Source organism: Mytilus californianus, unplaced genomic scaffold, assembly GCF_021869535.1.
Source record: "Mytilus californianus isolate M0D057914Y unplaced genomic scaffold, xbMytCali1.0.p SCAF_2, whole genome shotgun sequence".
NCBI lineage: Eukaryota > Metazoa > Mollusca > Bivalvia > Mytilida > Mytilidae > Mytilus > Mytilus californianus.
The window spans coordinates 82564775-82589101 of NW_026262668.1; the positions used below are offsets into that span (position 1 = coordinate 82564775).

Below are 24327 nucleotides of genomic sequence, written 5' to 3' on the forward strand. Positions count from 1 at the left end.
AATTATTGCAGATAGCTACTAACTACAACCACTAGCTAACAGGGGCTTTTGACAGGCAAATGAAAAATGTAACAGGGTTAAGCATGGTTGTGAGCTCTCAACTGTCCCTCTTTCCCTGTGTCTCTGCTGTAATAGCACAGCATAAGAACAAACTATAAAATCAGTTAGAAAGGGCTTGACTCATCAGATCTGTACAAAAACAATTAACAAAAAGACAAAAGACAAAGTACCAATCTAAGAGTACTTGCATCTACTGAAAACTAGTTCAAAGCCCAATTTCAGCTAATAAATAAACCATGTTTTCCCAATATCAGTCAGTACAGCTCTAATGGATTTACTGTAATGTCATTTTTCTTTTTCCTGTGATGTACAAAATATACTGTATAGTGAATACTCTGAGAAATTTTGTGATTTTAAAACTATATGAAAAAGACATAGTTGGGCAAAAGTTAAGCCTTAAAGCATACCTACATTATCAATATTTTGTTAATCTGACATATTTCATAATGTTATTACCTCCACTGAAAGATATTGTAATATCATACATAGAATGATAAACATAATTTTTATTTGATATGCACAATTATTTTGCCTGCTTTATAAATATTAAAACCTATTAAAACAGTGTGTATTAAATTACGAATAAGTCATAAAATTTGTCAGAAATACAGTTTGTAGTTTTTATACGCCTGTTTACAGAACGTATTATGGTATATTTATTGACATGAGCTCCCTTTCGATTTTTATAAATTTTAGATTTTGCGTTTCCGAGTTATGGGGTTTTTTCATTAAAAAAAGGGGGATTTTCCAGTTATGGGTTTTTTTTCATTAAAAAAGGGGGATTTTCCAGTTTTCGAACAATAACTCAAAAATGCTTTCAGCAGTTTTCGTGAAACTTTGGTGAATTGTTTATAGCTATTGACGTAAGCTCCCTTTCGATTTTTATAAATTTTAAATTTTACGTTTCTGAGTTATGGGATCTTATTCATAAAAAAGGGGTGATTGTCCAGTTTTCAGACAATATCTTTAAAGTGCTTTGAGCAGTTTTCATGAAACTTTGGTGACTGGTTTATATCTATTAAGATTACCTCCCTTTAGTTTTTCATAAATTTCTGATATGACATTGAGAAGTAATTGAACTTTATTCCTTGAAAAAGCCATAGACATGGACAGGAAGGTGATGTAAGAAGCAACCATGTTAGAAATATACAAAACAGATAATTTCTATATGTGTTTTAGGTATGTAGAAGGATCTGATTTATTTACTTGTGGAAACTATGTATATAACCATTATAAAGATTGTAAAGATACCAACTACTTCTTGTCTGCTGATAAAATTAGTGATGTTCTTTGCTTACCAATGGAAAAGAATGATGATATTACCCCTGTTTTAGCCTGCCAAGACAGAGTACTTAGAGTTTTACAGGTAAAAGAACATTAACTTTTGTAATTATTGCAAGAATAGTGTTTTAGTTTCACCTAAGACAAAAGTTATGGCAACTCCAAGTATCTTTTCTAGCAGTGCAGACAACATCACCAATTATTTAGCTTTATGATTAGATAAGTTTTTAACATGCATGGTTTCTAATTTTCCATTATCCTGTTTATCTGATGCAAATGATTTCTGGAAGATAAAATATAGTTTGATTCTAGCTATTAATATTTAATTTGTCAAAAGCACTATTATTGAAAAATACAAATCAAAGTAGTTTATCACTATGATGTCTTTCAAAAAGGTACATTTTGAATAATTTCATCAATTTTCATACAAGTTGTCCTTATTTTTAACTCACCTGGCCCAAATGGCCAGTGTTTGCTTTCGCATCACTTGGCTTTTGTCGTCCTTTATCATTGTCCGTTAACTTTTACAAAGATCATCTCCTGAAACTACTCTGAACTCCCATACACCAGGTCTACCCCCTTAAAACATTGCAAGGATTGATTGATTGATTGTTGATGTTTTAAGGGCACTTTCAGCACTCTTTGTCCACTGACAAAATGGGTGGAACATACCTGCCATGAGCAAGGTTCGAAAATCACAACCTGTGACAGACTAATGATAACTGTACATTAACTGCTTAGACCAATTAGCCACCGTGGCCCCTTTTAAAAGGATATTTCATTTACATTGTATGATTGATTACTATCTAGACAGAACTGCATTATGTGATAATATCATTGAATTTAATAGCCAAATTGCAAATCCTTTAAAAAAAAAAAATATTTCAGTTAATGCAAGGATATTCGTCCTCTCCAAACCAAATGAATTATGAAGATAATTGTAATTTTAAAATTTCAACATTTGTAAAGTAACATTACAGGAATGATTCTATATATCATTTGGGGCTGCTGAACCAGTATTTGATCTTGTTTTCCTGCTAATAGTAACATTAATGAAAAAAGAAAAAATGCATATTAAAAAATTATACCATCGGAAGAATAGAAACTGCAGTTAAAGAAAATTATGTTAAACTTAAATGAAGTCTCACAGGTTAGATATTTAACACCAAAATGTAAATGTCTGGTGGTGAGATTTAATACTTTCAAACAGACTTTGATGAGTGATAATATTATTTGTCTGTTATAGGATGCTGAGTTGTTATATGAAGTAGAAGTACCAGGTCCTCCTGTAGTATTACAATTATATGGTAAAGAAGCAGGTAATATCCACATTTTCAAAATATTCTATAGACTGATCAAATTTATATGTTTGGTTAGACTTCTCTTTTACTGGCTTACGAAACTTTATAGTAATCATAAAATCATAAGGTACTTTCATTGATAATATGTTTCATTTATTCAAAGTACATGTTTTGGATTATAGTTTCTAAAAAAATGCTACATTTTTATGGTTGGATCAGTTGCTTATTTTTCCTTATATGGCTTATAAATTCTGGCCTTTAGTTGTATCTCAGCACATGAATTTCACACATTGATATTTTACTGAAAATATCTCAACGGTTTACTTGAAAACTTTTGTTCATTCCATGTATGTCTTAAAAACATCACAAAGTGCATTCTTTTTTTTTAATCTTTATAATGGAAACCTATAGACTTATGTTATGGCCTTGAAAAACTTATTTATCATTAGTCAGCAAAAAAAATATGTGACTTTATTATAGACAAAAGTTATGGAGGAATTTGTTACAATGAGGAAAACAGATTAAAAGTTCCATTCCCTATATGTTATGGTAGGAGGAAAATGGCTTCACAAAAAAATACTCATGCTTGTTATTTATACACAATCCTAGACAAATGTTGTCAGAATAATGTGTATAACTGCACTTATTTTGTTCTTGGTTAAGGTACTTGGGTGCAACAAATATCATTTCTTTTGCTTCAAGTGAACCTTATTTTGATGGATAAAATGACAGCACTGTGAAGGTGGCAAAGAGAACAATACATTTTCAGTTTTATATATTCAATAAGAGTGCAGTTTCATCACTGTTTTACATTTTCACGGCACATTTTATGACTCAGTCGCTGAGTTGTCTAGGTAGTTGGTCAACATTTTGATATACAGATGTCTTATCCCTATCACAATTACAGTAGAAGATGTATACTCCTTTCAAGTTACACTGGATGTTCCAATTTATGATGGGGGTTTTCAGCTCATTTCTGATGGTCTGTGGTTTTGCCATGTCATTCCAAGTTCCTTCATACATAAAACTGACTTTTATGAATTATATTAGAAAGAATCATTAAAACAGATCAGACAAACAAACTTAACAACAGTGTTAAATTTAGGAGAGAAAAAGTGTAAATTTTGCCAATTCAGACTGTGTCATATGGAAGTTTTTTTTCATTATACTGCTCAGATACAGATATTGATATGGAATGTATGCCTATCTTTAAAGTTACATATATATGTTTGCAAATTTTTACTCTTTGAATTGATGTTGAAATAGGAAACACCAAATTTTACTTATTTACATTAAGATATAAAGAAATCATTATCCTGTTTTATTTATTATAGATATATCTGATGGAGGTATATATATTGTGAATTACCATTACTTAAAATAACTCAGTTTTAAGCCATGCACTAATCAGCTTGTTATATTTGTACACTTTAATGTATCTCCGTATCCCCCCCCCCCCCCCCCCCCAAAAAAAAAAAGAAAAAAAGAAAGGAAAATGAAATGAAATTCTTTATTAATATATTAAAGCTCTGTTTTTGTTTGCTTTATGATATCAAACCTCAGGAACTCAGAATGTCTTGATATCTAAACTAACAATATTCTTTAAAAGAAAAATTCACCTGCTTTTTTCTGTATTAGTTTCTTCATTTGAATGATCATCTTAGATACACTGAGTGACATTTTCACAATAAGTGGATAAGTTTATCAATTTTCCTATTATTTACTAGTAATAACAAAATCATTTTCCTTACTAGTGAAACAATAGAGCATGATTCAGACTAGAAATCACATTATCTATTGTGGGAATCAAACCTGTGACCTCTGTGAATAGCAATCTATTAATCGACTGAGCTAAAGAACTCCCCTAGCTCAACTGATTTCAGTTGGATAAGCATCTATTGCTTAAGAGAAGGAATCCTGTAACACTTCCCCCACTTCAAGAGTCACCATATCATTATGACTATTCACAACACAATCACTGGCAAGATATCTCCTCTAACCACCTCTGGTGCCAAATGTAACACTAGAGCATGATTTCCACTAGAAAATCACAATGTCTTCTCCAGGGACCTCTGTGTTTGAAGTCAGCACTCTAACTGACTGAGCTAAAGGAGTACTCCCCTAGCTTAACTGATTAATACTGGCTAAGTATATATTACTCAAAGGAAGAAATCCGGTCATTCTTGTTTGAACATCTTGTACTGTTAAACTGCAGAGTTTGATAATACGGATGAATGAATTAAATCTTCTTTTAACACTTGTAATTACTTCTGCATTTACAACCTGTATTGAATTCTCCCAACCGGTAATCAGTACAATGAAAATATGATATGTTTTTAGTCTATTTATTCATGTAATAAAATGTGTTAAAATTACCATAGAGCATGGCATGAAAGAATTATTTTGATTCTAATAAGAAAATTCAAAGAGACACATTCAAACAGCATTTTTTTGGAATTGGAACATGGGTTTGTTTATAAAGTAAAAGCCATATTATAATTAAAATGTAATATCAAATGCAATTTATTTATTTTTTCAAGGGTTTCTTAATTTGTGGTTTTATGCTCTAAACATCACAAATCAATGGATGATTTGCATTTTGTTCGATGATACAAAAATTTGCAAATTTATAGTCATGATAGTGGTGTAAATCCTTTCAAACAAAGCAATTGCAAACTTAAATGACTGTAAGTCATGTAATTATTTCATTTTGTGTTGAAGGAGAGGAAGGAAATGAGATATTATATGGTACATCTGATGGAAGGGTAGGACTTGTACAGATTGGCAGGTAAAACTTATCTATATATCAACTATTTAAAATAAGAGTATTACTTAAGGAAGGCTATCAACCAGTTATCAACATTGATAGAAGTATCTTAGAAAATAAGTAGTGCCTTTTAGCCCTGAAAATCAAATTGCTAAAATTTAAGGTTTGAGCTTTCCTGATGAAAAGCACATGGGAAGCACTTATTTTGTTAAGAGTTATTTTCAGTTTATTAAACCCAGCAAACAAAGTTTGGGGGTATATAGGAATCACCATGTCCTTCTGTTTGTCTGTTTGTCTGTCAGTCTGTCCGTCAGTCCTGCTTCCTGTTCAGCGCTTAACTTTTGAACCTTTGACTCTGACCTCGACTTTGACCTTTGACTTCTTTAAAAGTAAATTCTTGTCCAATTCATGTCCAGTTCATAATTTTTGTACCATAAAACTTAAATCAAACTTGGTATGCAGTTGGATCTTGGCTGGGGGTGTGTTATATACCAAAGTCCAGTCATTTTGACCTTGACTTTTACATTTGACCCCTTTTATGGTAAAACCTTGTCTGATTTGTGTCCTACACATAACGTTTGTATTGTAGAACTAAGGTTGACCAAATTTGGTATGATGATGCAACATGGAATGGGGGTAAGTCATATATCAAAGTGAGATCACTCTGACCTTGACTGGGTTGACCCCTAGCATGCATGATACTAAAACATTGTCTGATTTGTTTTCGGTGGATATTTTTGTACCGTAGCACTAAGATTGACAAAACTTTGTATGCCGAAGCATCATACTGACCTTGACTTTGATCCTTGACCACAATGATAGTACATCATTGTCTGATTTGTTTACGGTGCATAACTTTTGTTCCATAGCACCTAAACTGACAAAACTATGTATGCAGAAGCATCATGGGATTTGGATATGTCAAATACCAAAATAAGGCCACTCTAACCTTGACCCTTGAACCCTTATGCTGAAAGCAATTATCTCAAATGTCATTATCTTAATACTAAATTTCACAGCAGCAACTGAAATGCATGCACAGGATGTATTAGTCTTGCTATGCGGACAGCTCTAGTTTCATCTAATTTAATTGTTTTTACAAGTTATGCAAATCAAGTTCATGTTTGTAAAGATGAAATACTATCCTTTTATGCAATAAGTTCATTCATACTCTTCACCGAAAAAGCTGTAACTTCATTGTTTCTTGAAAACGTTGATGTCTGTACTTACAATCTTTTAAACATATTTTGACAGTTGTCTTTAAAAATGATATCTGATACTCAATGAATATTTTCAGGTTTGCTCCTTCACATAGATGGGAATTACCTAATGAGAAAAGAAATGGAGGTATGATAAGTTGTCAGTTATAATAACTCGCTACAGCCGATATTTTGAGTAATAGAAATAAGTGGGATAAATGTCAAGTCCGTAGTCTTAATTTATGTCATGTTTACTAAAAAGAGAAGATTTCAAAAAAAATAATCATTTTATGCCCTGCCAGTTTCAAGTAGCTGGCTACACAGTGTTTTTTTTTTTGGTGTATCTGTGTGTCTGAACTCAGGTAAGGTTATTGGTTCAATTTAAGGTTAAAGGCAGTTTGATGTGAAACAGGTGTGATAGCACAGTGTAACTTTATAACAGAACACATCAAGATAAGATGTATTAATTTCTGAGTGATTCATCTTTTTTGCCACATATCGTCAGATTCTCTTGACCATGCTATATCTTCAGTTTGAATTAATAATTTTCATATTTATATAAGTTTATGGAACTTTTTACTATTTTTTTAGTATTGTAACAATTACAACGTGTGAAAGCAACTCCTCTGAGTCCAATTTAGAGAAGGCCCTCATAACTTATAGGATTATTTGCCGTCATGTGTACTTTACCACATTATACTACTATTTTGATTTGACCAATTTTACAGGTTATGGAACTTTTATCATTTATTGGAGTATTGTAACCATGTCACCTTGTCATTGTAACATCTCTGAGAAATTTTGACAGAAAGCTTTTATAATATTGGTAGGGTTGTTTGATATCATGTGTTGTTAAACATACGATACCTTCATTTAGATATGACCAATTTTTACTGGAGTTATTGGACTTTTACCATATCTTTACTATCATACCACAATGACATATTGTGACACACAAATCAATTCCTCACTATACAATGGCGGGAACAATTTGCTACATAGTAGCAATCTCGTTATTATATAAAAATGAGGCTAATTTCAAACTAATCCTTAAATGCTAAACATGATAGTTATAGGTAGCACTTTGTAAATACAGCTGTTTAACAAACCACGCCTCTTTTGGGGAGATATATAATATTCATAGATATTTTGTTTTGTTTACGAACTGGTTCCCAGATATGATCTCTATGTTTCATCTCATAGAGACATAACTTGGGAATGTTACCAGTATAGATACACATGGATAGCGGCGAAATTGAATATTGAGGAAGACCCAAAGTGAAGGGAGGGGAAGTACAGAATTTTAGTATAACTCTTAGAAGTTCAGGGCATATAAATGTTGAAAATATGCCGCACAGCCCTATGTTTTGACCTTTGGAAAAAATAGTAGTGCACATGAACTATCTAGGATATTATTTTTTATGAAACTTCATAGTAAAAGTGGCACAGTTTTAGCTGTAAAAGGAGTTCCTATAGGAAATTGCATTGTCTATATTTACCCAAGTGCAACTTATAGCAATACATACACATGACACATTTCAAAACCTAAAGTTGCTTGCAGAAATTTGTTGAGCTTAATGAAATTGCAAATGATGCAACTTTGATTTCATATTGGGTTTACTATTTCAGGAGTTCTTTCCCTTGATAACTTTGATATAACAGCAGATGGTGTTTTAGATCTGATTGTTGGCAGGGATGATGGACTGGTTGAAATATACAGTTATGATGAAGCAGAGGAACCAGTTCAAAGATTTAATCATGTAACTATCAGTGCATGCTATTTCTTGTTTCAGTTTTCTTGTATACCACTATCATATAATGCTTTCATCTTTGTGATAATTCCCTTATCCAACCAGAGACAATGTTGTGGTATTCTTGACCATAAGTGAGGTTTATTAGATTTTAAAGATTAACTTTTGAAACATTATACTTAGACAAATGTTTTATGGTATTAACTGTTATTTTACCCAGTATAAAATTGATAGCAAAAAGGAAAAAAAGTGGAGGTCCTTGTGCCTATCTTTAGCTCACAGCAGAAATATGAATAAAAGGAGATGTGGGGTAATGAAATATCAATGAGGCAGCAACCAAAAAAACAAAAATAACCAAAAGACATATAAAGTGCAAGATATAGTCTTTAACAATGGACTGGTGTCTATACAATTTGTTAAGTTCTGAATCATCCAGAGTCCACAAAAGCTGTGACATTCCAACATTGTAGTACAGGCATTTATTTAATCAAAAGGTTATAAAAGTCTCTTGTCATTTATTTGAACTTATTAATGATAGAAGACTTAGAGTAAACAGCCTTTATTTGTCTTAGGTTTTTATACGACCGCAAAAAAATTTTGCGTTTGTATATTGGTATGACGTTGGCGTCGTCGTCGTTGTCCGAAGACACATTAGTTTTCGCACTCTTACTTTAGTTTAAGTTTTAAGTGAATGGATCTCTATGAAATTTTATCATAAGGTTCAATACCACAAAAGGAAGGTTGGGATTGATTTTGGAGGTTATGGTACCAACAGTTTAGGAATTAGGGGCCAAAAATAAGCATTTTTGTAACTTCCAGACATAACTTGTGTGTTAGTGTATGGATCTCTCTGACATTGTACCACAAGGTTCCATATCACAAAAGGAATGCTGGGAGTGATTTTGGGGGTAATTGCCTCAAAATTTTAGGAATTAGGGGCAAAAAAAGGGGCAAAAAACAAGCATTTTTCTAGTTTCATGACAATAACTTGTGTGTAAGTGTATGGATCTTTCTGAAATTGTACTACAAGGTTCCATATCACAAAGGGAAAGCTGGAATTGAGTTTGGGGGTAATTGCCGAAACATTTAGGAATTGGGGGCCAAAAAGGGGCCAAAAATAAGCATTTTTCTAGTTTCCAGACAATAACTTGTGTTCAAGTGTATGGATCTCTCTGAAATTGTACTGCAAGGTACCATACCACAAAGGGAAGGCTGGGATTGATGATGGGGGTAATTGCCTCAATATTTTAGGAATTAGGGGCAATAACAAGCATTTTTCTAGTTTCAGGACAATAACTTGTGTGTAAGTGTATGGATCTTTCTGAAATTGTACTACAAGGTTCCATATCACAAAGGGAAAGCTGGGTTTGAGTTTGGGGGTAATTGCCCTCAACGTTTAGGAATTTGGGGCCAAAAAGGGGCCAAAAAACACATTTTTCTAGTTTCCAGACAATAACTTGTGTTCAAGTGTATGGATCTGTCTGAAATTGTACTGCAAGGTACCATACCACAAAGGGAAGGCTGGGATTGAGTTTGGGGGTGATGAATCATAAGGGGGTATAAAAAATTTGGGGGGGGGATTTTTTTTTTTTCCTTTTTTTTTTCTTTTAAAATTTTCCATTTTAAGTTGGTTATTTCTGATTGATATTTAAAAGCAAATAATAATGATATTGTAGGAGATACACACCAAACAGGATGTGTAAATTATTATATAATAAGTATTGTGCAATAGCAAGAAATTTTCAATTGCACAGTATTGCACAATAGCAAGAAATCTTCAATTGCACAGTATTGCGCAATAGCAGGAAATCTTCAATTGCACAGTATTGTGCAATAGCTAGAAATATCCAATAGCACAATATTGCGCAATAGCAAGAAATTGTCAATTGTACAGTATTGCGCAATAGCAAGAAATATTTAATTGCACAGTATTGTGCAAAAGAAGATACTTCGTATAAATTGCTTATTTCTTGACCAATTTCAATGGGGTTTTATTCTTGAATTCTTGGGGTTCTTTAGTATGCTGAATCTAACCGTGTATTTAGTTTTTGGATTTTGGGCCCCGTTTTTAAATTGGTCCATATTGAGGTCCAAAGGGTCCAAAATTTAAACTTTGTTTGATTTCATCAAAAATTGAATTATTGGGGTTCTTTGATATGCCGAATCTAACCGTGTATTTAGATTCTTAATTTTTGGTTCCGTTTTCAAATTGGTCTACATTAAGGTCCAAAGGGTCCAAAATTAAACTTAGTTTGATTTTAACAAAAATTAAATTCTTAGGGTTCTTTGATATGCTGAATCTAAACATGTATTTAGATTTTTGATTGTGGGCCCAGTTTTCAAGTTGGTCCAAATCGGGGTCCAAAATTAAACTTTGTTTGATTTCAACAAAAATTGAATATATGGGGTTCTTTGATATGCTGAATATAAAATGTATTTCGATTTTTGTTTTTGGGCCCCGTTATCAACTTTGTCCACATTGAGGTCAAAAGGGTCCAAAATTAAACTTTGTTTTGAATTCATCAAAAATTGAATTCTTGGGGTTCTTTGATATGCTGAATCTAACCATGTATTTAGATTTTGGATATTGGACCATAATAGGTGAATGTCCAATTTAAAATTTTTAAGTTCTTAGACCACATTCATTCTGTGTCAGAAACCTATGCTGTGTCAAATATTTAATCACAATCCAAATGCAAAGCTGTATCAAGCTTGAATGTTGTGTCCATAATTGCCCCAACTGTTCAGGGTTCGACCTCTGCGGTCGTATCAAGCTGCGCCCTGTGGAGCATTTTATTTTTCTTTAAAATTTTCCATTTTAAATTGGTTATTTCTGATTTATATATATATAAAAGCAAATAATAATGATATGGTTTGAATAGGTAAATTAAAAATTTTACAGTTCTTAGACCACATTCATTCTGTGTTAGAAACCTATGCTGTGTCAAATATTTAATCACAATCCAAATTCAGTGCTGTATCAAGCTTGAATGTTGTGTTCATACTTGCCCCAACTGTTCAGGGTTCGACCTCTGCGGTCGTAACAAGCTGCGCCCAGCGGAGCATTTTATTTGTGTATGAAATGTATGCTGTAAACTACTGAAAGTTTTTTATTTGTAGACATTATCTGAGAGTGTTACATCTGTACAAGGTGGATGTGTAGCCACACCAGGGTATGATGAAATCGTCTGTACTACTTATGCAGGTATATTTTAGATATAGTTGTATTGCTGAACAAAGTTATTACTTGTGTTTTCTAAATTCTGTCTAAACAAAATCATGAGATTAAATATAATTCCAATATTCATGCAAATGAGAGGGAAAAATTGAAAAAAAATAAAGTTATTAAGGTAACATTATATAAGGCAACAACAAAAATCTAAATAAAAAATATGGAAATCAAAATAAATCTGTGGACTTTATAATAATTACTTTGTTAAGAATGATAAGTATAATCATCAAATATGTTATTGTATTGATCAGTTTTGATTGTTATCTTCAGGATGGGTGTCAACTTTGACATCAGAACCTCTTATTAAAGAAAGAGGTCCTGATACTTTCTCCCTAACAGCTGAAGGCAAGGACAAAATTGTAGGCCTTAGGTAAACCTCACTGGCCTAGCACAGGGACACTGGCTTATCAGGCTTTACATTATAAATGTCATGGAATAACATTTTTGGTTGAGGTCTTGTCTGATCAAAATGATATCAACATTTGTTAACTTGAACACAAAAGGAATGTGTTATCTGTTATTATAAAACTAGTCTTTGATAGTTAACAATTTGCTGAAAGAGAAATATATAGCTGTCTGTTACAGACTATAGAAGATGAAAATTAAACTTAATGTGTAAAAAATAAAAGAATATCAAATCATTCAAAGAGATTTATTCCATGACAGATTATGCAAGAGTTTTTGCAAGTATATACAGTATACAGAATGTTTGATATCACAGTTCTTAGCACATTTGATGGTGGTTTTGAGATTTTATTCCACTTTATTACCTTTACAAACCCATATCCTCTACCAAACCCTGTTTGATCTATTTATAAGAGTGTTCCCCCTTTTTTATGGCTTATCTGTTAACAAAGAAACCATGGCTTTGTGAGCGACTGTCATTACTTGGATCTTTTTTATTTCCTTTGGTGAAACTTTTTAGAATAAATTTATTTGAAATATCTGCCTATGTGGACCAAATTTTTTCTAAATCATCCTTAGAATATCTAGAATATATCTGACAGCCCAGGATACTGGCCATTAGTATAAAGTTAACAAAGTTTTGAAATATATTTGAAAAATGTGATACAATGAGGCAAAGATCTAAAACAATATTCTAATGATCATCTATTTTTTTCCAAACTAAAAGGAAATGATGTAATTATGATCCTGTTTAGAAAGAATACTTGATGCAACAACTGCCACAAAAATATGACAGATCACTGTTATCAGAAACAAATCCTCTTGGAAAAAAACTATAACTTACATGCACTTGCCAAAAAGATTGTTAATTGAGATTTTGTTGACCCTTATTTTGATGATCTACAAAACTTTAAAAAACATGACCATTACATTACAGATCCATGTATCAGAGATAATTGTTATTGCTGTTTCTTGTTTATCCGTTCCTTACTCCCATACTATAAAACGGAATATTTTTTTCTTGGGCAGTGTTGGTTATTTAGTTTTCTTAGATTTTTATTTGGATACTTGAAATATTTGGTAGTGTTAAGACTTTTTGTTTTAATTATATAGCATCGTTTATATGCATGTGTTCAGTTGTCATGTGACATTAATTGATGTTGCATTCACATTGTTCTGTAACATTCAAAATGGCTTGTTTTATTAATAGAAATGCGTCCTTCTATTCTTTCAACAAACTTTTTCCTTGATGTATTTCCTAACTATATACTTGGAAATGTTTCTAATTTTGTCTCAATATTGGTGAGTCAAAAGATGCTAAAATGAAATCTCTGAATTCAACATTTTTAAATCTTTAATAATTCAAGTTGCATTGGAAAGTACAGAACAATGAGATTTTTGTAAAACTGTTATACTAACAATATATGAGGTATTTGATTATACAAAGTTTATACTCATATAGTCACTGGCAGGAAGGGGTTCGACTCTTGTTTTAAGAAGGTAGATTTAGCAAAGAATTTTTTCAGGCTGGGTTTTGGGATTAACATCTGAACAACAGACAAAAGGTATGGGACCTTCTGAAGTGGTCATTACAGCAGCAGCGACCTCTAAAATTGGTAGTCTCAAGTAGGTTACTGTGTTGGTTAAATGTATATAATTGAAACCTTAGACACATAGTTAAAAAAGTGACATTAACATTTTTATATTAATACTAAATAACTGAATAATTATTGAATATTCAAGTAGTATATATTGTATAGAAAACTGAACACTGATATTTTTTCCAATTAGAAATACATAAATGATGGTAGTAAAGTATGTTTGATTAGGCATATGTCCTTGTTTAAGTATTAATTAGGAAAGAAATTATATTTTTCATTTATATCAGAACAAATTGCTGTCTGTTGATAAGTGAAATTGATGTATATGATAGGGTAGAAGTTGTTATTAGGATTGATGGGCAATAACTCAAACTTAATGGAGGAAAATAATTCAAAAAAATATTTTATGAATAATTAACTATTAAGTATTTTTGATGCTAAAACTTTTGTAGGAGGTCTGAAAATATGGAAGGACTCGGGTCCTCTTTAATGAAGGCTTAAGCTAGATTGCTAGATTAGTGAATGCTTTTCTTTTCAGCAATGCTTCTTAAATGATATAACATGATATTAAAAAACTTTAAAGTATATGTATATCTTTCTATTAAATAACACTTGTAACATCTTTCACACTTGTATAATTTTTCTGTTCTTTAAAGTTGTATAAATAAAAATGACAGAAGTTTATCATATTTTGTTAAAATGTTATTTATATCGTTCTATTTTCAAAAATATGATCAGAGATTATAGATCACCATGATTGTTTACAACCTACTGGCTGTGAAAAATCTACATATTTTGTAGGCTTATGTGAATAGAGAAAAACTAAATGACAGAATCTTAAGACAAAAATATGAGAAGATAGCTCATTACAAAATGCCTATATAAAATAAAAAGAAAAAATTGATTGGCCATACCATTTTCTTGATACATTCAAAATTGAAAAATTAATATATTCCTTTATTAAATTAAAATTATTAGAGTTCTCTCCCCTTTTAAGTCTAAGATTTAAAAAAAAAAGGAATCAATCAAAAGATATTCTGTACAATTTGTATTATTTTGTATTTATATAAACAGTTGTAATAATAAAGATGAAACTACATAATTTTCATTAAATAAATTAAGTCTTTTAACTGTATCCCATTTGATTATTTCATTTAAAATCAAGACTGAAAATTTCCTGCTATTTTACAATCCATGACGGTGGAAGACTCATGTAACACCTTAAAGGAGAACAAGTTTTAGATCAGTTAAAATTATACAAGATGATAATATATGTTTATACATTGTACTAAGATTAATTTGGCCTACAAATAAAATTACTGTGCTTATATATGTTCACATGACTTACTTATACCATATCAGTATTTATTTCCACTCCAACAGTAAATAGCATATTATCATTTGACCTATTAATAATACTCTCAGTTTAAATTGAATTTAAGATGATTCTGATTAGGCTTTAATTTGTATGGAGTTCAAAGCATTAATGTAACTTAACTAACTATACCTTAGATTTACTTACTTCGAGATATAAATTACTATTCAAACTTTTTATTGTTTTCAATGTTAAACAGAGATATATTTTAGTATATGAAACATTTTAGTAATCCAACTTTAAACATTCATCAGAAATATTTTGGCCTTTTTAACTTTTTTGATTCAAGCTTCACTGATGAGTCTTTAGTAGATGAAACACGTGTCTGGCGTCCACAATGTTAATCCTGGTATCTATGATGAGTTTATTGATAACTGTAAAAATATACATTTAGACAGGAACTAGATAATTTACAACAGAAAGTTTCTACAGAGCGAGAGAAATACCAGCAATCAGCAGGCAGCAAGACAGCAATATCAGCAGTACCAGGCTTCAATATCAACGACAAGTTTGTGTTAAACAGAGAAGATGCTAGTTATACACTAAGTCTAGAATTACAATTACCCATAGATAATGTCTTATTACAGGTGAGTCTAGAATTTCAATTACCCATAGATATGTTATAGTGTCTCACCTGTGACAAAAGTTGCAGAAGGTGAGACATAGGTGTTTCTTTTCCTTTGACGTCGTTGTTATCGGCGTCAACAATTGTTTTCTGCTTAAGTATGTTTGATAGCAACTACTTGTGATAGATCAATGATATTTTCCATAAAGTTGCATAACTATCGGTACAATTCAGTTTGACTACTATTTTGAGGCCCTGCCTCTGTAGGTCATGGTCCAGTGACTTTCAATTAATTACCAATTTTCAATGTTAAGTTTTCTGCTTAAGTTAGTTTGAAAGGAACTACTTACAATAGACAACAATATTTTCTATAAAGTTACATTACTGTCTTTACATATTAGTTGTCAACCATTTCAAGGCCCTGCCCACCAGTTCATGGTCCAGCTACTTTGAATTGCTTAGCAATGTTGCTGTCCATCAGATTGTCTTTTTCTAAATTTTATGCGGACAGGCAACATCTCTGTGTCAACAGTTTATTAGATGTAAGATCTAATCAATGTACGCTCTATCTTCATGAAATTATCATTAATGTTAAAATTTCTTACTGCCACTAATTGTACAACAACTCTCTAATGATTTCAGATATTACAGGACAATGGATGTAGGCTTTGGTACATTTTGTATTCAACTGCCTTTAAATGCCAGAAATATAAAACTAATGGTGATGGAATCTTACATGAGGTTTTCATTTTCATTGGGGCAAGTGGTAATAGTTTATCGAAAAAGTAGCTCAAGATGACAACTATTTTTTTTACAAATATAAGTTAAAATGTTACTTAAGTATTTCATTGATATTTTAGAGTGATGTTCCTATAGATCTCTTAGATGTAGAGAAGAATTCAGCTGTGGTCAGCTATAGTGCCTGTAACCCTGAGGTATGTAGTAAATATCTGAGTCAATCACATATGTGTGTACTATTATGTTCAAGGTTTGTGTTGAAGTGTTATTGGTGATATGAGAAAACAGAAAATTATGACATGATTTTTAACTAGCTGCAAATCTAAAATTGTACATGTAAAAAGATCATTAATAAAACAAATGTTTGACATTAAAATGCAGTAATGCAAATGGAAATAAAATGAAATTTGAATTGTTTCCCGTTTAAATTTATCTAAATCATTCCAGTTGTAAAATTGAGAATGGAAATGGGGAATGTGTCAAAGAGACAACAACCCGACCATAGAGCAGACAACATCCGAAGGCCACCAATTGGTCTTCAATGCAACGAGAAATCCAGCACCCTAAACAAATATGTATACTAGTTCAGTGATAATGAACGTCATACTAAACTCCAAATTATACACAGGAAACTAAAATTAAAAATGATACAAGACTAACAAAGGCCAGAGGCTCCTGACTTGGGACGGGCGCAAAAATGCGGCGGGGTTAAACATGTTTTTTGAGATCTCAACCCTCCCCCTATACCCCCTAGCCAATGTAGAAAAAACAAACGCACAACAGTACGCACAGTAAAACTCAGTATAAGAGAAGTCTGAGTCCGATGTCAGAATAGGAAACAAAAGAAAATAAACAAAATGACAATAATACATAAATAAAAACAGACTACTAGCAGTAACTGACAGGCCAGCTCCAGACCTCAGTTAAACTGATTGAAAGATTATGTCTTCATCATATGAATATCAGGCACAATCCCTCCTGTTAGGGGTTTAGTATTATACCGTCATAAATTATATGAGAAGAACATAACCCGTGTCATGTCAACAACTGGTTTTAGAATAAATGTGTTTAATTCCGATGCAAAGACCCTATAAGTGAATCAATATTAAAGCCAAAATATGCAATCTTTAATGACCTGACAACAGTATCGTAACTATATCCCTTCTTGTCGTCGTCATAAGAAATTTAAAGAGAAAACCAATGCTTAGGAGGCCTGATTTGTGTTAAAAAAAAAAATATATGCAAACAGCAACCAACAACAACCACTGATTTACTGGCTCCAGACTTGGGACATGCACTATGAGATTGGGGTGGGGGCTAACCATGTTTGTGGACTTGCAACCATTTACCTGTCCTGGTACAGTGGTGTAATAGTACAACTTCAGAACAAAAGTTGAAAATGTTGGAAAAGGTTTGACTCATCAAATAGGCACCAAGCACATAAAAAAAGACAAAAAACACAAAGTAATAAATTTAATTTAAAGAAGTCATAAACAGTCTGCAAAACATATGGCCTTGTGCAAAGCCAAAATATAAGTATCAACAGGATAAATGATAAAAAGTGTTCATAAATGTACAGTCATACTTTAGTTAGTTATGTTTTAAGTAAATGAAAATGCAATAAATTTGAATACAGATAAAGACAATATCAAAAAATCTTTCTACATTGTTAAAATGGATAACCTTTATGAATAAAATTATTCAAAGGATCAATAAGTATACATGGATCTACAAGTCGTGACTAGCCATAACATTTTATCTTTATTTGAAAAAACATAAACATAAAGATTTTGTTGTGTTGAAAGTGTTAAAATTAGAGCTTTGTTTTATAGGAAGGGAATTATTTATTAGCTACATACAGATGTCAGGCCAATACAACTAGACTTGAGCTAAAGATTAGATCTATTGAGGGACAGTATGGGACGCTACAGGCTTATGTCACTCCAAGAGTACAACCAAAAACCTGCCAAGTCAAACAATATAACATAAAACCACTGTCACTCCATCAAAGAACACATGTGTTTGACGATAACAGGTGGGCCTTATTATAAAAAAAGGTTTGGTATACTGTAGTATAAAAATAAGATGACCTTCTCAACTGTCCACAAAACCCCCAAACGGGGAGAAAAGGAATATATAAACACCTACAGGTCAATATATGGCCTTTAACAATGAGTGATGCCCCAAAAGATGTAGTGAGAGACAACTCAATACCACCAAAAACAACAAATAAATATAATACTAAAAACTTGTAAAGGGTTCTGTAAACTAACAAAAAGACTAAAGACACTAAGCACTGATCTTAGTATACTAACAGTTACTGAAAGCTACAGTCATTCATTTATCAGTAATTATTAAAACTTTGACTCTGGATACTGTTTTTTTATCCTAAAAAAGCTTTGATCAAAGATTTGATTAATTCCATGAAGGTTATTGATGTCTAAAAGAAATTATAAATTACACAAGTAGTACATAGTGTTTGAATCTGTTTGTTCTACCTACAATTTTATGGACAATGGGAAATAACTGAATTCATAATAGTTCCAAGCTTAATACAATGCAGCATTTTATTTCAAGCTCACAATGAAAACTATCTTTAGATATTATAGCATTCATTTTATTTTCACAGACCACTTAACACAGTGAAGTTAACAGGACAGTTCAGCTTAGCAGAAATGCATTCATGGGTCAGTTTTTGTCTACCTGAGTTACCTGAGAGGACCCCTCCAGGGGAAACTATTACATTCCATTTTATGTCAACATTCCTGGACACTCTGTTAGAATGTGTCTACTCGTAAGTTATGTAATACATTGCTTTATTTTTTTGTAAATAAGTCATTAAATAGAATTGTGTTATGGACAATCATATGACATCACTTGTACAATGGCATTATTTGAAAGTAGTACTCATGGAATATTTATGTTGCCAACCAAGACAAATTTCATGTTAATTTCTTGTATTAAATCACTTGTAAGCTGTTAACCCAAAAACAAAACTTACCTGAAGCAAGAGGCTAAGGTTAACTGCTTAGGTAAGAGGGTCTTCTGTTTAAAAAATGTGTGGTTTTGACATAATTAACATTTACAAATACAAGAATGCTGTAAGCAGGTAACTGTCTTTCATAACAGTCCAAAAATGTTGTCCTAATCAACAGTCATATTAATAAGTTTATTATGAAATAGTTTATATAACAGTTGAAATGTTCAGTATTTTATGTAATGCAATATAATGAGCAGTAAAGAAAAAGTTTTTGATTTGATGATACTCAGTTTTGTATAAACTTAGTTTTACTTTCACATTCCACTATCTTCTAGTTGAAGGACATATAGATTACCTTGTTTCATACATCTGTACATCTGTTGACCCAAAATATGTGAGTCCAAATTGGTTAGGTTGCATTATAATCTATTTCTTAGGAATCTAAAATTATCAAATAAACGACTTGAATTGGTTACTAAAAGTGAATTTATGAAACTTTACCTTAGGATTTCTTTTTCATAAACATGCAGTATTTGAATTGTTTTACATTTTGTCATCTTAGGCTAGGGTCTATAATAGTTTACTGTACATTATGGATTTTGTTATTGTTGAAGGCCATACGGTGACGTATAGTTGCCTATATCAACACCATTTGGTGTCTGATGGATAGTTGCCTCATTTGCAATCATACCATGTATTTCGATAGTGATTTGTTTTCACCGCTGCAGTCTTCTTATATACAACAACTCTGTTTGCCAACATTTAGGGCATTGTGACTGACATATGTTTAGGTGCATTGTATCAAAGATATCAAATCGGTTTATGTTGCTAATTTTTTCATCTTTTTAGCACAAAAGTAGGTCATCCACTTTCTTAAATGTTTATTTTCAAAGTAATATGCTGTGACTTAAAGATTTACAGAAACAGTACTGGTAATTTATATGGGATAAAAAGAACCACATTTTGTAGACCATATTGAACAATATGCAGGTTTCCATTTTTTTAATGCATTAAACTTATCTTTTCTATAAGACTGAGCAATTTTCCTTTTACTTTCTTGTATTTTATTTGATTTTGTTGTTGGTTCTCCTAAGGTTGATATCAATTTCTCAATGTTTTCAGGAAAGGAGAAGCTGTCTTCAGATCAGATAACATTTCTACAATATCCATTCTCAAAGATGTATTAACAAAGGAAGCCACCAAGAAAAAAATAAGACTTGATATTAGTTATGGTAGGTTTTCTTTCCCCTCAAATGCCCTGATTTAGGAGAATAAATTTCATTCTGTACATTCAACCCCTTTTGATAACATGTTAAGAGGCCTTTTAGTGATCTTTTAATTGCAAGGCTAAATTTCTGCCACTTCTTTAATAGCATAACCTTCCAAGTGGCAGTCAAAATCTTTCCCTGTCATTCTTGTCAACCCTTAGCTCACCTGTCCCAAAGGTCCACTATGAGCTTCTCCCAACACTCTACTCCTTTGCCCAGCCTCCATTTTGTAAACACTTAAAAAAGAATTATTCAATGAAACCATTAGGCCAATTTCCCCAAAATTTATTTTACATGAGGGCCTTTTTCTAAAAGTCCTTCAATATTTTCTAAAATACACAGTACAATAGACTCAAATGTGTACTTTTTATTCTTAGATACATGATTTTTTTATAAGTTATTGGCTTTGAACTAGCTTTAAGTAACTGAGAGTACTCTCAGGTCTGTATTTTGTGTTTTTGTCTGTGCTTTGTATTGTCATTTGTTCCTGTATATCATATTTGTTTTTTGTTTTAATTTTTTTACATAAATTAGGCTGTTAGATTTCTCGTTTGATTGTTATACATTTGTCATTTTGGGGCCTTTTATAGCTTACTATGTGGTATCGGTTTTGCTAAATTGTGGAAGGTCGTACGGTGACCTATAGTTGTTAACTTTTACATAATTTGATCTTGGTGGAGAGTTGTCTCATTGGTTGTCATACCACACCTTCTTATCTTTATATTTAAGTTTTTAATAAAATTTTAGTATATTTTTGAACATGTGACCAAATTATAAATGTCTAAGAGGACTCAAATCTGCAATTCTTTTTCAAAAATGTATAACAAGGATATCCTTAACCCAAACCAAAAGTTCTGTGGTAAGTTAATCTAAATATAGTTCTTCAAATACAAATTAAATCTTTTTGGTTAGAGATGTCCTATGATGCAAAATTTTACAAAAACATGTAAAATTTGCAATATTATAAAGACCCTTATATATTGGAATAACAGTAGGGTTTAACAATTTACAGATTTTACCATGAGAGAGAAACAAATGCAGGCAAAATTGGCCCTACCTCTTTGGCCAGAATTACTAATTGATAGTCTGAAATATTATCTGATGACCCCTTACCAAACAAACATTTCCACTTTGACTACAAATATAACATTTGAGTTAAATACAGAAATTTGAAAAAATCCTGTAATAAACAAATTGCTAGCAAGCTTAAAGGAAACAATACTTGAGTACCATTTTACAGTTAAATTCTCTGGAAATTCAGTTCTTTACAAATATTTGATAACTCAAAAGTTTTTACATCTTTATTGTAGAGTCTTCTGCTCTTCAAAAAAAACAGATGATTAAGCTCAGTCAATTACTAGAAAAAGCGTCATGTCCAATATCATTGCAGACAGGTTTTTTATTTCTATTTATAGAATTTGAAGTGCATTAGGGATATTGACCCATTTAAAACAGAATAGAGTTAGACCTTATATTAAGAAGATGAGGCACAATTGGTAATGTCACAATTGAGGAAAGAGGACAGGATTGTTGCTTTCATTGCTTTGTTTGCATCAATACTAATTACTGACATGTTTGTTTTGTAGTTCTATTCAAATTTTGTTGTATTTTACAGATATAAATGATGAGTCTATACCATATACTCTAAATCTTATACACCCCAGACTAGAGTACCAGTTACTCTTAGCAAAGAAAGTTCAATTAATAGATGCTTTAAAGGTAAGAAATAATGCTAATCAAATGGTTCATTTTTTCGTGCAGTTTCTGTCATTTTCTGACGATGTCAGGGTCAGTTTTAAAAACTCAAATTTATACCAAACATCACAGCAAACAAATCTATATTGCTGGTAGAAAAGGAACATTTTTCAGGGACTCACACTTGCCTGTCAAAATGGTGAAAGTGGGTAAAATAGTATTTTCCTTAACACATTCCTTGAAATTTCACACGAGGAAAGAAACCTAAAGATTTGGAAGACTTCAAAACAAATGGCATTTATGACTGCATTATAATAAGTCTTGACTGGACAGCTGAATAAAAAGATTTAAATATTTTTGTGAAGAAAAAGTAAATTGACCAACAATGACCTTTAATGCATTTAATTCCTATTATATTTTGACTTATGGAAAGTATTTGTAGACAAACATTATATTTTTGCAGGAGTTACAGGTCCATGAGGAAGATCTCACTTTTATGTCTCCTGAATACAGACAGATCCTTGAGGAAGCTGACGCACTACAGGCTGAATTCAAAAGACAACCTTGCCACCTTGAAAGATTATATGGTATGATATTATTATGAGGAATTTTTAGTGATTGTTTAATTCTTCATTAGTTCTTTTCTCCATGAATTACATTTAACACTTACTAGATATATTATTATAGTCCTATGACCAATGAAATCTATTCTCGTTCTTTATTCAGAATTTTCACATTTGTTTTTTTGGAATAAAGGGGTTTACGGTCAAATAAGGGGTCAAAGTGATCATTCATTCCTGGTACATCTGTTTGTTCTAGTTGTTATTGAAAATGAAAAATTGTGTTTCACAATTTAACAAAAATTTCTATGATACTAAATCAAAATGAACATGGATTAAATTGAAATATATTTGATGGAGCACATTTTTTTATGTATTTATCTAAGACAAGATATGCTGTACCGTTATATAATTATTTTTGTATATTTCAGGTATGATAACAGATTTGTATATTGACAAATTTAAGTTCAAGGGAGTGAATGTAAAGGGAAAAGTTCCAGCTCTGTTAGAAGTACTGGACAATTATGATCTACAAACTCTTGTTGAATTCTTCAACACTTCAGCATAATTATACTTTATGAAATCCTTCTAGAATTTCGAGACTAAAAGTGACTCTCTGGAAATTGATCTGCAATATTGCAGAAGCAGCATTTGTTGTGAGGAATTATAGTTATAAAGAGATGAGACAGTTCATTTCTATTTTGATAATAAGATTACATATACATCACATTATGTGTTTTAATGCAAATTTTGTTGTTGAAATTTGTGGTGTCAGATACCTTAAGTATAAGTTCATTTGCATTCACGTTTTGAATAGTACATTTTTTATCTAATTTTACATATAAAGAAGCAGAAAACAATCTTACAAAACAAACATTGTATTATAAATACAAAAATGTTTTGACAGTTGTTTGCTTTTGAGTATTAATTTAGTGTTTTTGATTTCAGAAACTCTCTCAATAATAAAAATAAAATCAATATTCAATTAGTAAGGTAGTTCATGGTTTCAGAAATCCTCGCCAACTTTTATACTTCATGAATAGTAATTAGTTCTCAATGCATTTAAATTTTTTAATATCTTTTGATAATCATAATTTGAATTATAAAACTGTCTCACTGCAATTAATTGAATTGCTGTACAATAAAGAGTTGTATGAGATTTTAGGTTTGTCAAGGAACTATGTCTTTAATATCAAATGAAAATATTTATACATGACAGAAACTTTTGTATTTTTAGAGTTATGATTTTTAGCTGAGCTCCGTCCATTTGCCGTTGTGTTTTGTATTTACTTGTTAAATTTTGTACATTTTATGTCATTAAATTATACATTAAAATCTGTGTTTATTATCTTTATTTCTCATTGTACTATCAACAGTATCTTTGATAACATTCTTGGGGTACTAGTTGCAGCTTCATATTATTTTGTTGGAAGCAAAATTTTCAGAAAAAAAGGAAAACATGTCTGTTTTAGTCTATATCATATTTTTTATTCAATGACCAAACTTTTACATCAACATTCTACACATTTATGTGTTTAGTTTGGGCTGC

General features: G+C 31.4%; 1 protein-coding gene across 5 annotated transcripts in view; it reads left to right on the forward strand.

Moving 5' to 3' along the window:
• The window catches only part of LOC127728289 (Bardet-Biedl syndrome 7 protein homolog), a 59404-nt gene extending 35291 nt beyond the window's left edge, over positions 1 to 24113 (forward strand). The window contains exons 6-21 of one of the 5 annotated variants that reach the window (XM_052235612.1): positions 1240 to 1426; positions 2588 to 2660; positions 3123 to 3191; positions 5364 to 5430; positions 6707 to 6756; positions 8238 to 8368; positions 11480 to 11564; positions 11862 to 11961; positions 15367 to 15559; positions 16398 to 16472; positions 18108 to 18310; positions 18905 to 19069; positions 20378 to 20487; positions 22139 to 22242; positions 22682 to 22805; positions 23210 to 24113. In XM_052235612.1, coding sequence (XP_052091572.1) covers positions 1240 to 1426; positions 2588 to 2660; positions 3123 to 3191; positions 5364 to 5430; positions 6707 to 6756; positions 8238 to 8368; positions 11480 to 11564; positions 11862 to 11961; positions 15367 to 15559; positions 16398 to 16472; positions 18108 to 18310; positions 18905 to 19069; positions 20378 to 20487; positions 22139 to 22242; positions 22682 to 22805; positions 23210 to 23346 — 1873 coding nt within the window. In that variant the 3' untranslated portion in view covers positions 23347 to 24113. Of the gene's footprint in view, positions 1 to 1239; positions 1427 to 2587; positions 2661 to 3122; positions 3192 to 3976; positions 3992 to 5363; positions 5431 to 6706; positions 6757 to 8237; positions 8369 to 11479; positions 11565 to 11861; positions 11962 to 13522; positions 13623 to 15366; positions 15560 to 16397; positions 16473 to 18107; positions 18311 to 18904; positions 19070 to 20377; positions 20488 to 22138; positions 22243 to 22681; positions 22806 to 23209 lie in introns of all 5 variants that reach the window. The other 4 variants (XM_052235613.1, XM_052235614.1, XM_052235616.1 and 1 more) reach the window with 4 other exon arrangements.
• Positions 24114 to 24327: the final 214 nt, after the last annotated feature.